The 15,320-nt window shown below is 43.9% G+C and overlaps 1 protein-coding gene across 2 annotated transcripts in view; it reads left to right on the forward strand.

The window, feature by feature from the left end:
* ec (ubiquitin specific peptidase echinus) overlaps nt 1-15,320 on the forward strand; it is a 414,276-nt gene that overhangs the window by 287,624 nt on the left and 111,332 nt on the right. The window contains exon 1 of one of the 2 annotated variants that reach the window (XM_076176716.1): nt 14,469-14,624. The exons of the other annotated variant lie outside the window; for it this stretch is intronic. Coding sequence (XP_076032831.1) covers nt 14,574-14,624 — 51 coding nt within the window. The 5' untranslated portion in view covers nt 14,469-14,573. Of the gene's footprint in view, nt 1-14,468; nt 14,625-15,320 lie in introns of those variants that run through there. 2 annotated transcript variants of the gene reach the window in all.

Below are 15,320 nucleotides of genomic sequence, written 5' to 3' on the forward strand. Positions count from 1 at the left end.
AGGTTTCTTGTAAGAGAGTGATGGGTGGTTTGTCAAGGGGTAACTGTAGTTTGTTGAACTGTGGGAATGGTGGAGTAGGGAACAGGAGGAGGAGGTGGAGGTGGAGGTAGATTGACAGAACCTCTAGCGGGAAGGGAGTTCGGGGAGGGGGGGAGAGAAGGGGGTCGAGAAAAGGAGAGATTCGAAGGGGACGGGGGGGAGGGGGAGTATGACGTAGAGTAATGGGAGGTGGGTTACCCACTCCACAGCGACCGAAGGACATGGGACAGAGACTGGATAGTGTAACTGTCTTTGCTGAATTATATATTCATTTACATACACAAACACACACACACACACACACATAACATACTCGTAAGAATGGAAACTGCAATAGACCATAAGGCCTACGCTAGGCAGTTTCATATCCATTACCACATATCGACCCCATCGATAAGGTTATCAAACCTCTTAAAACAACCGATAGTTTCAGCGCTCACTATTGCATGGTTACTAAGTCTATTCCATTCGTTAACCAATCTATTGGTAAACCAGTTCTTGCCTATTTCCTTTTGAAATCTAAATTTATCCAATTTGAATTACACCGGGAGACCTGCCCTCTTGCCTGAATATGATGACCTTGTGTGCATCACCCTTGTTGAAACCCTTGATCCATTTGAACAGCTCTAAGGAATTATATGTGCGTGTGTGGGCGCGCGCGGAAAAACCACCAAGGAAAATAATAAAATGATGACCGAACGCTTTCGTCCATTTAAAAATTTTCAGGGTATATACAATGATAATGCAAACATGAATATATCTACAAAGTGGGAGGCCAGGGATGGGAACTGGAAAATGTTGTAAGGGAGTGTCATAGTCTACCGATACCGTTCGCGGCAGCGGACGTTTGGGCCACCCCTTTTTCAACAATAGAATTATCAAGCTTGTACATTCCTTGACTGAAAATAATTTGTTGACAAATGTATCTTTAATTAGACTGGATTATATTATATTTCTAGTCAAATATGACATATCTAACAATTTCTTTGACACCCTTCCAATTAATGCAATGATTAAAATCCCTTAAATGAACAAATAATGCGTTAGGAATTTAACCACTCCTAACGCTGTATGTTGTTTTAACCTTACTTTTAATTCTTTTCCAGTATGACCTATATAGCATTTGCCACAGTTTTTACATGGAATTGAATGAATACATCCTTCTTCCTTATCAGGAGAGTTTTTAATTAAAAGACTTCTAACTGTATTGGAGTTCTTAAATGCTACTTGAATGTTGAAAGTCTTAAGAATATGAGGAAGTTTGATGAAATTTTCGTGGAAAGGTAGAACATGCAGGTTTTTTTACATGAAAGGTTTTACTAGCATTTTCCTCATAGAAATATTTTTTGCCTTTCTACAAGGAATATCTTTGTGGTTTTTCCGCATATTTGGAATGATGAATTCATGTTATTTCTCATATATATATATATATATATATATATATATATATATATATATATATATATATATATAGACATGTATAATATATATTATATATAATATAATATATAATATAAAAACGACTCCGATTACAATATTCAATTTTTCAAATCTCCAAATATAGATTTATCTTTCCGCCATCAAAGCTGAATGACGAACTAAGAGATTATAAGCCTATACGAGTGTTAGGCATACTGTCGAAATGTTCTTAGAGAAGTCTAGATTTCTGTAACCGAAGTTCTATTCTAGTTATTCAGATGGAGGTTAGAGGTAGGATGTGGGAGGAAAAATAGCCCAGTATGATAACCCCTTTAAAGTACTTGTGGGGACGGGATTGATGTTGTTTGGTGGTATTGGTGGTGGTAGTGGTTGTGGTGTTGGGTATACCTGGTAGGGGGGAGGAGGAGGAGGAGTTAAAGGAGAAGTAGGTTGAGAAGGGGGAGGAAGAGGATGGAGGACGATCAGGAGGAAGAGGAAAAAGATAAGGGGGAGGAAGAGGAGGAGGACCAGTAAGAGAAGTAGGAAGGAGTAGGAGTGGTTGGTGAAAAGGAAACACGAGTGACTTGCTCAAATCGAGCACCTCTCTCTTTCTCTCTCTCTCTCTCTCTCTCTCTCTCTCTCTCTCTCTCTCTCTCTCTCTCTCTCTCTCTCTCTCTCTCTCTCTCTCTCTCTCACACACACACACACACACACACACACACACACACACACACACACACACACACACACACACACACACACACACTTTCCCATTTTCTAAGATCTTCTTGGAATCGGTGGGCCTGCTGCACCGGCTCCCACAATTCCATGGACGCTTCTTTTTAGCACTTCCCGCCGGGAAGGTCAGGTTGACCGAGCGTCAGGTCGTTACCCCTCCTGGTGGCCGACCTAACCTGACCTGACCTGACGGCCGTGACCCAGTGCCACCTGCTCGTCCGTCGGAAGAGTTTCGTGTCATTCAGGTGAAACATCCTGTGTTGTATTGAGCTTCAAAATAGCATTTCCTCTCTTTCCTTCCTTCCTGAGGGACCATTATTGGAAAGTGAGGAGCCTACGCCAGGAGGCGCTGAATAGCCTCGGCTGAAGCCGTCACCTTTGTCTTGTTATGTGCTCTGGGGACTGTTGAGCCAGGTTATATCAGTCACCGCTGGGAATTGGAGAGGATTGCGGGATTCGAACCCTCAACAAATCGAATGTGAGACCATCACGCTTCCGATGACACCACCAGCGCACAGGAAGGAATATTTGTCTGCATTTAATCATATCGTGTTTTGAAATACAGGCGCGTTTTTATAAAATGGGTTATTCCAGTTTGTATTTATTCTGTACACTTCTTAGCCAAAATGATATCTTCCTTGATGACAATTTTCTGTGCGTGTATTCACTCTGCATACTATTTCTTTTCCCCCTATCTTATTTCTTCCTCCTACTCCCATCATACTGGGTTTGCTATCATAAATTCAATGCCCTCCTTCTGGTTTGGTGCATAAACTTGATGATTGATTGTTTAGTGCATAAACTTGATGATTGATTGTGTAGTGGATAAACTTGATTGATTGAAATTTTCATGCCTCACTATCATGGCATTAACTGCAAACAAACTTATCTGTTAAGTTATGTTATATACACCACAACGCCAGCACTTGATCCAGTGGTAGCTGGAATGTAACTGTTGCCAGCACCGATCTCTGAGAAGTGTGTGTGTGTGTGTGTGTGTGATTCACCATGGTCTTGGATCACGTGTTGGACTCGTGATCGACAGTTTTTTACCCTCCCGGAAGAGAGCTCAGAGCTCATATATGACCGATCTATGGGTAATGCTGTGACCTTACACGTACACACAACCCAACTCCCCGCCCACGAGAGTTGGAGGAACGACTCGCAGCGCAGAGATACTCGTATTATTTCAGCCCTGGGAGATTCGAACTCGGACCGCTGTAGCAGCGGTTGCGACCACTACCACTGGGCCGTCGAGGCGTGTTGTGTGTGTGAATGTGCGTGAGTGTGTATATATATATATATATATATATGTGTGTGTGTGTGTGTTTACTTGTATTTACCTAGTTGTAATTTACGGGAAGAGAGCATTGCTTGTAGTGACCCGCTTTTGTATCTTTCAGCATCCAGTTTGATCTCAAACTCTTGTATAGTTTTTTGCACTCTGTTTCGTCATTCAGTTTGTTCCAGATATGTATCACTCTGTGTGGGAAGCTATTCTTTTTCAGATCTCTTATGTAACTATCCTTTTTAAGTTTCTTTTCGTGTCTTCCTGTGTGTGTGTGTGTGTGTGTGTGAGTGTGTGTGTACCCGCGCGTTTGTGATAAGCAAATTTATACACACACAAGTGTCATCAGCGCGTCACGTCATTTACGCTTCATGAGCCCTGTGCCTTTGTGCACGTGACTGCTATCACCAGATCCACGCCACCACGCCTGACTTGGCTCTAACGCCCAAGTCGTGATTTGTCGTCTTTCACGCCCACACAAACAAGACGTTTCGCATTGTGGACCAAGACACGATTTCTTACTCTCGAGCAACAGAACGAGAATTCCGTCACATTTTTGACCGAGAGAAAACGTCACGGGGGTGTAGTCATATTAAGAGTCGTATGTTAGCTTAGGGAAGGAATTAAAAGACATAAGGTGGAAAACGCTTTTCGGTCACAAGTGTAGTTTGGAAAATGTATGTGATACAACACTAACAAATAGCCAAGTCTTGGGTGATTTAACGCAATTTGGAATTGCAGAGAGGGTGGAGAGGGAGGGAGAAGAAAAAGAGAGAGAGAGAGCACAGTGGACTGGAAGGTTTCCTGGAATATTATTTCCCTCCACCCACCGTAGGCCCAGAAGGGTGACTGTGGGTTGAACGTTTGTATTTGACCAAATTTGGAAGACGGTGGTAGTGGTGGTGGTAGGAGCGATAGGGAGGTGATGGTGGTGGTATTAAGAAGTGGTGTCAGAAGTTATGACGATAGGAGTAATGGTGGTAATTGGGGTGGTGGTAAGTGATGATGGTGGCATGAAGAGTGGTGTTGGTGTCAGAAACTATGGTGATAGGAATGGTGTTGGTAGTATGTGTGATGGCGGTTCGGTCCTGTGTGTGGTAATACAGTTTCCCACAGAACAATATGGAATAGACTTAGTAACCGTTTTAGTATGCGCAGAAACTATTGGTCGTTTGAAGAGAAGGTTAGATAACTCTATGAATAGGGATGATAGGTGATAAGGGACATGGAACTGCCTAGCGTAGGCCTTATGGTCTCTTGGAGTCTTCTTCATTCTTATGTTCTTTACGTGTACCGACCTCAGCACCTCCAGTATAGGCAGTCCAGCACCCTTGGGGATGCTATAACACCCGAGATGCTACGAGTGCTCTAGAATAAAACGGAACGATTTTATTCATTTGAGAAGTGGACCTTGTGGTAAAGAAGGGTCAATTCGTCGAGACCATTTTTCAGCTAAATAAAATTACACGGTGTTATGCTTTGTGCAATAAGAAGACAATATATAATGTGTATATGATTCAACATGGTCTTGGATCATGTGTTGGACTCATGATCGACAGCTATTACCCTCCCGGAAGAGAGCTCATAACTCATATGACCTATCTATGGGCAATGTTGTGACCTTACACACACACACACACACACACACACACACACACACACACACACACACACACACACACACACACACACACACACACAACTCCCCGCCCACGAGAGTTAGAGTAACAACCCGTAGCGCAGTGATACTGAAATTATATCAGCCCTGGGCGGGATTCGAACCAGGGCCACCGTAGTAGCAGCCGGGAACTCTACTAACTGCGCCACGAGTTATGTGTGTGTGTGTGTGAGAGAGAGAGAGAGAGAGAGCGTATGTGCGTGTTTGACTGGGAAGTAAGATTACTTTCTCTTAACACCAAGCCTAAATATTCAAACCACACGCAATACCCTTTCAATACGAATCCTTCATTCCATGCCGCATACGATTACCTAGTAGTATTGATTGGTTGGTTGTCTTTTGTCCCTTGAACAACACCTCTCCCCGAACTCGCATGTACCTGTCATTCATGTCCCCGTAGTACCCACTGACCCTCTTGAACCTTTCACATATACATAGAACCTTCCGGCCTCAGACGCGTGGCTACATCAACCCGCTCACCGCCCTTGTTGTCCCGTTTTCTTTTTTAGATCATCATACACGAACTGAGATAAGTCGGCTTCGTGTTGATCGTTTTGCCTGAAGGATCAGCTGAGGGTCGATCACCGCCCAGGGAACCTTTTGGTTCTTCTTATCAAATTGGTCTCTGTAACCTAAGATCTCGAAAGGTCTAAAGAACGGGAAAGTATCAGGTTTACACGTTGACAGGGAACAATTGGCCACATAGTGGTCGTGCCCAGGACGTGGTGGACAATATGGGACAACGAGTAGTGACACAATGTCCCCCAAATAAAGACAGCTTTATATTGAATTAGTGATATCATTATGGCCTCCAAATAATGATATATTCTTCCGAGTGGAAAGGGTGGTAGGGAAACTCGGGTTGGATTACAAAGGATTTTTACAAAGGCGGAGCATACAGACAGGAGACCTTTTGGTCCATATCTAGGTCGGATGCGAAAAAACAAAAACAAAATGATAATAAATGAATAAATAAAAACTATAATAATGTAAATAAAAAAAAGCATAAATAAATGCATAGGTATAGTTAGATAATAAACAAACAGAAAAATAGTAAATAATAATAAATTGACACATATCTAATAATAAAAATGGATCATGGACATAGTTTTAGTGACGTTTCGAACACTAGTCTTCTTCACTCGACTGTCCCACCTTCAAACAACATATTCCTCTGAAGAAGTTTGGTGCGAATATAGTCTGGAATAATCTGGGATCTTGATATATGTCTTTATCCAGCTTCCTCAACTCAGCAGGTATAATTTATTATTCTAAGCCTTTCGTAGTGATAGTAATGATGTTGAAATATAATGGGGGATATTTGACTACAGTGATATTATTATACCCATCAGGCATTTATCATTTCTGTATTTGTTTGTGGTAAGACCTGTGACGCTGAAAAGTATGGACCCACTAAGAATTTTAGCGGCAGTGAGGAACCTGATTATAGTCATGGTATAAGGTTACAGTAATGGTATACGTGTTGTGATGGTAGGGGCCGAGAGAATTCCAGTCCAACATGGGGACATTCCTACATTCCCGGGACAATTCAAGGAATGCATATCTACAGTAGGTGGTGGTGAGGAGGAGGGGTGGAAGAGTGAGGAGGGTGGTTGGGGAAGGGAAAAGGGGGGGATAAGGGAAAGGGGGGGGTCGTTTGTGAAAGCGCGGGGGGTGGCGAGTGTCCGTAGGAGACGTACTTAGGTCCAAGCTTCACTGCTTCAAGACTGGTTGTACATAGGACCCGGGTTGGGTTGGGTGGGGAAGGAAGGTAGAGGGATGTGGTTAGGCGTGTGCTCGTCTGTGATGGAAATTTGTATGAATATGTGAATGGACAGTGGACGGATGGTATGAATGTCAGGTATATGTAAGAGATTTGTGGTATTCTTCTTCGTATTTGTCTTTGGGGGACAGGAAACAATGCTATTAGGTCGTCTCATATGAGGAGATGTGTTACTGACTGAACGCTGCGAGATGGGAAGCGTGGAAGAGGAAAATCAGGCAGAAGGTGGAGACATGAGGTAGAGAAGAGATTTGTGGTACTCTTCTTCGTATTTGTCTTTGGGGGACAGGAAACAATGCTATTAGGTCGTCTTATATGAGTAGATGTGTTACTGACTGAACGCTGCGAGATGGGAAGCGTGGAAGAGGAAAATCAGGCAGAAGGTGGAGACATGAGGTAGAGAAGTTTGCAGTAGTGCGAGTCATAGGATGCTGTGAGGGAGGCCTCTGTTTAGCAATAGACTCAGAATAGGTGATGGATTGAATGACTGAAGTACAATATATCGTGAAGGCGAGAAAGGAGTGAAAATAGAATTGCGAAGAGAAGATAGCCAGAAATGGAAGAAAAGTTTGCAGGAGTAACGTGACATAGTTTGGCACAGTCGTGCGACTCATGAGGGGGGGGCGTTGAGGGAGGCCTTTGTTCATTAGTGAACTCCAAATTGACTTGATTCGAACTTGTCTCAGTTAGCCCAATTGCAGAATCCCTCAGTTGGAAAACACCGTATGACCTGAGCCAAAATATACATCGTTTATCTATTACAATTGTCTTAGTGAAAAGAAACTAGCGATGAATATACACGTGACCAAAAATATGTTCCATTTTCGACCCTGCAACTGAATGAAATCATCTGGCGGGGGACAGAAAGATATGAAAACTGTAGCCAACACTTACCGTGTTATCTATAGTTTTCATATATTTTCATATATACACACATGTGTTTACCATAATGGCTACAAAACGATATCTCATACAGAATTATCGACCAAATTCCGAACCACAAAGAAGGAATCCCCAGTTTGGCTGCGGGGACGCGGCACACATTTCTCGTCGGTTATTGAGTTGAGAATGGAGACCCGAAGTATTTTCGAAGATGGAGTGTGAATAGAAAGCGATGAAGGGCATTGGACGCTATAAAAGGATTTAGCTCCAATTTGAAGGCGTTTATTGCAAAGGAAACGAGCCTATGAAAGGAGTGGGAGGACGCGTATGTACGGAACTGAGCTGTGGACGGTCCTGAGAAAGGATGGGGGAAAGGAGGAAGAGGAGGTGTTTGTGTTGAGGGGGGAGGAAGGGGGGTAAAGCGGGAGGGAAGGCGGTTTTTGGAATCACGGGCAGGGACATTCATCCAGTTTTAGGAGGGGGGGGTAAGGTTTGGGGTGGCTGGGGGAGAGGCGAGCATATGGCTGGCGTTGGACGCCACAAACTAGAGATGAGCTAGAGGTGAGCTAGATGAGCTAGAGGTGAATGTTTGGGTCTCTCTCTCTCTCTCTCTCTCTCTCTCTCTCTCTCTCTCTCTCTCTCTCTCTCTCTCTCTCTCTCTCTCTCTCTCTCTCTCTCTCTCTCTCTCTCTCTCTTTCTCCCTTTCTCCCCCTTACACACACACTCTTTATCGTACACACAACTCTCACTTTATCTCTCTCACGAGCGGATGCATTTGTTCTACAATTATACGATAAAGCCGAATTATCTCCCTTTTTCACTGTCTCTCTCACACTTTATCTCTCTCATTTCATCTTCCCCCCCTCTCTCTCTCTCTCTCTCCTCTCTCTCTCTCTCTCTCTCTCTCTCTCTCTCTCTCTCTCTCTCTCTCTCTCTCTCTCTCTCTCTCTCTCTCTCTCTCTCTCTCTCACTTCATCTATCTCTCCCACGAACGGATACACTTGTTCTACAGTTATACAATAAAGCAGAAACACTTTACACAAAATAGGAATGCGTCTTGCAGTTAGTCAGAATATTGATCATTCACCTTTATTCTTTATACAACTGGGAAGTATTTTTTCCAAAGGGTGGTAACCAGCGTTTCTATCCTTGGGGATGATATCGCACCGAAGAGTATGGAGGTGACAAAACAAAAGAGGGATTTGGAGCATAGCGGAGGGATTAAGTTAAAATTGATTAGCATTCTTCTTCGAGTGGAAAATAAATCTCCAGTCAGAAGAAGAAGTCTGCGTGACTCTGATCCGTAGAGGGTGATTCTTCTTCGAGTGGAAAATAAATATCCAGTCAGAAGAAGAAGTCTGCGTGACTCTGATCCGTAGAGGGTGTCACCAAGTCCCTTAGGATATAGACTGCGTATGACTTAAGGCTATCACACTGGGCTATTTTTTCCTCCGACTGTTGGAGCAGATTAGCAGCTCGCAGCTGACGGGAAGGAATCTGATATGCTGGAGGAAATTAAAATTCCTTCAGCACATCAAGTGACATTCCATGTAAACTGTCGAGAAAACAAAATAGTCTGCCTTAAGGATTTTTTCGGCGGACAAAAGTTCTGGAGGTGGGCAGTACTGCCGATTAATCGGAGGTTGGAGGAAAAATAGCCCAGTGTGATAACCCCTTTATGCATTCAATACCTCAGACAGAGTTCTAAAGTAGCATGCGGTAGTGGATTCTGCCATGTCACTAGACACTTCTTCCCCGAATCTGCATCTCGAAATGCGCCACAAATTCCTCTATCCGTATGTACATGCACGCTCTCTTGTACCCTCTTGTTTGTAAACCTTCTTCTCGTTTTATCACTAAAAACTGTTTACCTCAATGACGTTTTCCGGGTGAGAAAACGTCACGGGAGATTGTACGTCAAAGGGGGGGTTAAATGGGATTGGTCTTAGGGGAAGTGGGAGGAAGGGAGGGGCGGCTTTTGTAATACACGGGGGGTGGGGGTGGGATGTCTGTATTTATATCTCACCATGTGTTTGCTTTCCGCCCCCCCTCCTACACCCCGACCCTCCACCCTCTAAATAACATCTTTATCCTTCTTCCCCCCCTGCCATTTTACCTTCCTCCAATATTTTTCTTCTTTACATTCTCTCCCTCATTTTTCTTCCTTCGTGTAATCTTCTTCCTATTCATTCCCTCTTTATTCTCTCCCCTTCACCCCGTGTCTTTCTTTTACAAAGCCTCGCCAAAAATCCAAAAGGATCTAGAAGTTTTGGGTCCTTTTTTGTCTGGTGTGAATTGTCCGGAACGCCGTGAATTTAGAGTAAATTCATTCTGGAAAGTGTCTACCGTGTTTTGAATTCGGCGTTAATGCTTCCTCCTGCCAACGGAGCTCTTCCCATTCCTTTGACGCTGAACTCTTGTCACGACGGACCTGTGGGGAGAATTCGACCAATGTGCACGAAACGGGAGACTTGAAGGGAATTTGTCACACTTAAGTGGGAGCCCCCGCTTTGCACGCTTGGGTGCGCTCGCGCACACACACACACACACACACACACACACACACACACACACACACACACACACACACACACACACACACACACACACACACACACACACACACACACACACACACACACACACACACACACACACACACACAGCTGAATAACATACGTCTGCTCCTCCAACAACTCTTCCTCCTCATCCTCCCCCTCTCATCCCAAAATTTCCCTTCCTACTCCCTCTCTGCTCCAAAATGTTCCCCTGCTTCCCCTCTCCTCCAAAGTTTTCCCCTCCTCCCCTTATCCGCCATTTTCCCCTCTCTTCCACACCAGCCCTTCTTCGTCCTCCTCCTCCTCTTCTTCCTCCTCCTCCTCCTCCTCCTCCTCCTCCTCCACTTTATATCCCTCCTTCAAAATAACTATTTGTCCTCAAAATCTCTCCTCGCTCTGTCGTCCCTTTCATTCCCTGTGACCTCAGGACCCTCCACATGTATAACCTTTGGCCCTTTCCTTCCTTCTTCCATTCGTATGTATGCGCCCCTGTCTTCGTTTTTTTTCCCATTTCCACGAAATCCTTGTGGTTTCTTTTACTTCTCACATTCTTTCCCCTCACCGTGCCCCCCCTTCCCATCCTCAGTTTACCCTCACCACACATCCCGCGCCTCTTTCCCCTCGTAAAGCATTTCCCTCTGATTACCCTCTCTTCCTCTCCCTCCCCTCGTCTCTCTCGCTGTTGCGGTTCCCATGGGGTATCCTCCCCTTCCCTCGCCAGCACAGGGCATAGTATTACATGGAGTTACATGGACAAACGAACAGCAACGGACCTATTGGTATTTACATGGCTATTCGTTACCAAACCTAATGTAATACTAAAATATATTAAAAAAAATATACTGTATTAAGTAAATCTGATAGGGGGTTTGTAGCTAAATAAACGTCGAGATTTTTTTCTTTTAATATCTCAACAGTAGAACACGCAGTGACGTTGAATGGTAGACCATTCCATATATTAATAACGCGATTGAAGAAAGCGTACTTGATCCCACAGTGGTGCCACGTTAATCGGAGATGGCTTGGTCTGGGTTGGGCTGCTTGAGTACACACAATCACGCCCCATTACCCTGGCGTCTTCTTCATTTAGATTATTTTATTTATTTTTTATTATACAAAAATTTATAAAAAATAAACAGAATAATCTAAATGAAGAAGACGCCAGGGTAATGGGTCGTGATCGTGTGCACTCAAGCCCAGACCAGACCAGAACGTGGCACTACTGATGAGAGGGAGGGAGGGAGGGAGGGAGGGAGGGAGGGAGGAAGGAAGGAAGGGAGAGAGAGAGAGAGAGAGGGAGGAAGGAAGGAAGGGAGGGAGAGAGAGAGAGAGAGAGAGAGAGAGAGAGAGAGAGAGAGAGAGAGAGAGAGAGAGAGAGAGAGAGAGAGAGAGAGAGAGGTGGTAAATGGGAGTGGAACGTGTGGGAGTGGAATGGGTGGGAATGGAATTATGCCTTTTGACTTTGGCTACCTCCCGTGTAAGGGGGAAAAACTCTTTGTATATGTATTTTTTTTTTATAAATTTTAATGTTATTTTTTGTATTTTTTCACATGTTTGTTTCAATTGTTTCTTGTGGATATATTAGTTTAATTTAGTTATTTATTCTTTTATACTTTTTTACGTTTTTTCTGATTTGCCTGTTTACTACATGGGTTCTTGTGGATATTATACTATTTAGTTTATTTTAGTTATTTGTTTGTTTATTATCGTTCATATTTTTCTCTGAATTCGGCCGACGTCATATACACCTTCGAAATTCGCTCCAAATAAATCTGTTCATCTCGCAAAGGTTTCTTCCTTCATGTGTAATAATTCATTCCTTTCATGGAGTACAAAAAAAAAAAAACAGAGTTAGGGGCTGGGGTTAGGGGGGATAGATTCCCCCCATATTCGACCCTTTTCGCTCTCGTAAGTGTATTAAAGGGGAGTTTATTCCATTATGATCCCGTCAACCCCCTACTGTCTCCTCCCCTCCCCCCTCTCACGGTCCCTCCACCCATGATTCTCCCCCATGGTTTTACCCCAGCCCCCCCGGGGAGTTTCTTCCCCCCCCCTCCAGGTGCCCCTTGCCTCCGTATGTGCTTCCCCTGTGTACCCGACTCGCCTCGTACGTGGTAATGTTCATAAACCATGTAACAGATTAAAGTGTACACTAACGCGTTTAACAGTACAGAAATTCTATGAACAAATGAACACACACTACTGTCAACCTGTACAAGACTTCGTGCCAGTGTGTCAGTTTCATTTGCTTGCAGCTGTACAGTTAGTGTCACTTCTAAGGACTATAGTAGGTGATATCTACGTGAATTGACGACATGCGAATCCTTTACGACCTTGTAAAGTTATTCGTATCGTAATGATACGACGTAGATAAACGAGGCGAAAGACGACGGCTACTGTAGTACTCAGGAGTGGTAAGTCTCCGTCCATCCGCATCCGCATCCGCGTGCGGTTTGTGTGTTATGGCAACATTCAATCTCGCTAACAACTCTCGCAGACAGTACGGGGAACAAACACTAGCCATCCACCCCACCTCACCCACTCTCCTCCTTCCTCACTTCTCTTCCTTCACCTTTAACGTCGTCTTCTGTTCATACTCCTCCGCCTCCTCCTCCTCCTCCTCCTCCTCCTGTTCTCGTCTCCCCATCTCACTTCCACCTCCTCTTTCCCCCAGTCCTGTCTCTGTGATTTTGTTTACCGGCAGCCACAGAAACACCGTTGGCGTCACGAGCATTGTCTTCACCATCACCACCAAGAAACATAACCAGCATCGTCGATGATAACATGGTCAGCCAACAACATCAACACTGTCAACTCTGCCAACATGAACCACAACTGCAAATTAGCTGCCACCACCAGTGGCAACAATAACAAGCATCAGTTACCAGCACGAGCGCGTTGGAAATCCAAATGCAGTTCTTTTCAGTTTGTACCTGTTTATTCTTTTACTCACTTTTCTCGTTTAAATTGTATAGACAACACGAAAAGCACAACTTGTCTCCTTATATGTAAAATATAGACGTTTCCAAACGGTTCCATATTTCTTGGGAACTTCTATTTCATTTCTTGTCCAAGCCCTGTGTAAATCCCCCCCCCCCGCAAAAAAAAATCGTTAAAGACGGTGTAGGGGTGGGTGGATGAAGGTACAAATTTTACTCTGATTTCAAATTAATTCGAATTTTACCTATCGACAGCATTCTCCTTGCCTCACAATCATCATAATGTTATTGGAATATATATCTCCAACACGTGCTTCAGATACATCTTGCAACAAGCCTCCTCTTGGCGCCGCCCTCTCTTCCTATTCTTTCCTGTAGAGCGTACCCGACGCTCCCTCTCCTTTGCCCTCCTCCTCGTCCTTTTCCTCCTTCACATCCTCATCCGCTCCCTCTTCGACAGACTCCTCCCCTCTTCCCGTGCTGCGAGATGCTGCTGCGGGGACAGGTGAGGTGAGGCTTACGTTGATGCCCCGCAACAGGTAGTAGGTCCTTAAGTTCGCGATAATTCACCAAATTCTTATTTTACCTACATGTATGTTCTTTCACTCTGAATATGGCTTGGTAAGACGTGTGTATGGATATTTGGTTTCCTTTTTGTGTTTGTGTTAATAGAAGGTTAGGTTTTTTCTTTTTCGCTAAATTAAGTGTACGAATGTGGAGTCTCGAGCTCTAAGCGTGAGTTTTGAGATGGCCGATGCGCGATGAGTTCGTTTTTGTTCCCGTTTAAGTTTCTAGAAAATTGTGTTAACTTGTACATTATCTGCAAATCTAGTGTCATTTTTACCTTTTCTAGATATTACTGAAAAGAAAATCTTTGATTAGGGTTCCTTAAATCTGTCCAGAGATTATTTATTGAGTGTTCAGTTACAGCAAAGATGATTTGTATTTTCTAATACTTTCTTAGTAGAAAGTGTTTCAAGATAGGTTATATAATAAACAACAAACGGTTCAACAAATTAATACATGATGGTATTAAAACTTGGCAAAATTGTTTATCTGGCGATTTCTGGCATCTCTGGCGCGTCGTCGCAACTCCAACCTCGCAGCCAAGGTGCGGGCCACGTCAAGTTATCAGTCGAACTGTGTCGTTGGTAGTGAGTGGACTGTTACAGTTTCCCATGTGTCTCGTACTCTTAAACATCATGTTATTCGGGTTGTGTGACGTGTGATACTACAACCCAACGGCAAGATGAAGAGTGATAAAGTGGGCAAGAGATTGGCAGTTTTCCAAGTGTTCAGGGTAAGTGCACGGAGTGCTTCTTGGGACGGGTCGGTCGCTCTCCCTGCGAGGCGGGCGAGCGGGTGATGGTGTAGAAGACTTCCAGGTACACGACGTGAAGAAAACGCTCTCGGACCGTTAGAGCTTACTACTACGTACACGTCGAAGGAAAGGTTCTTCCAGGACACTGTGAATCGCATGCACACGACATACGTGTGTTTGTAGTGTGAAAGGTTACCTTTGACGTCATCAGTGTTTACATAAACATTGGATAGCGCGTGCGAGAACTGACCTCGCTCAGGATGCAGTGGTCACACTCGCAGAACTGCTTCAACCTACAAAGTTGATTTATTTATTAATCCATTTATTCATTAATATATTTATTTAACACAGAAAGTCGTGGGAAGGGGATATTTTTCCATTCCCCATGGGAGGTACCAATGACGGATTTACCAATCACATTTAAGAAATGCAGTATGTTCAATTAACCAACTACAATGCTATTTATTCATTAGTTTTTTTCGGAGTGAGACGAGGCTTGCAGTCTTATTCTGATGCATCCTCAGCCCTAAATACTGATATGCATGCAGAATGTCTTCAGGAGCATGCTTGAATTAACGTAGTAAATTGCAAATAATTCTGGGTTGCGGAGATAGTGACAGTACATGTTGAGCTGCAGTTTGTCAGGTGCATCAGGGTGATGACGAGAGGGGAAGG

Source organism: Oratosquilla oratoria, chromosome 39 (genome assembly GCF_046742065.1).
Source record: "Oratosquilla oratoria isolate Oo_2021 chromosome 39, ASM4674206v1, whole genome shotgun sequence".
Lineage (NCBI taxonomy): Eukaryota > Metazoa > Arthropoda > Malacostraca > Stomatopoda > Squillidae > Oratosquilla > Oratosquilla oratoria.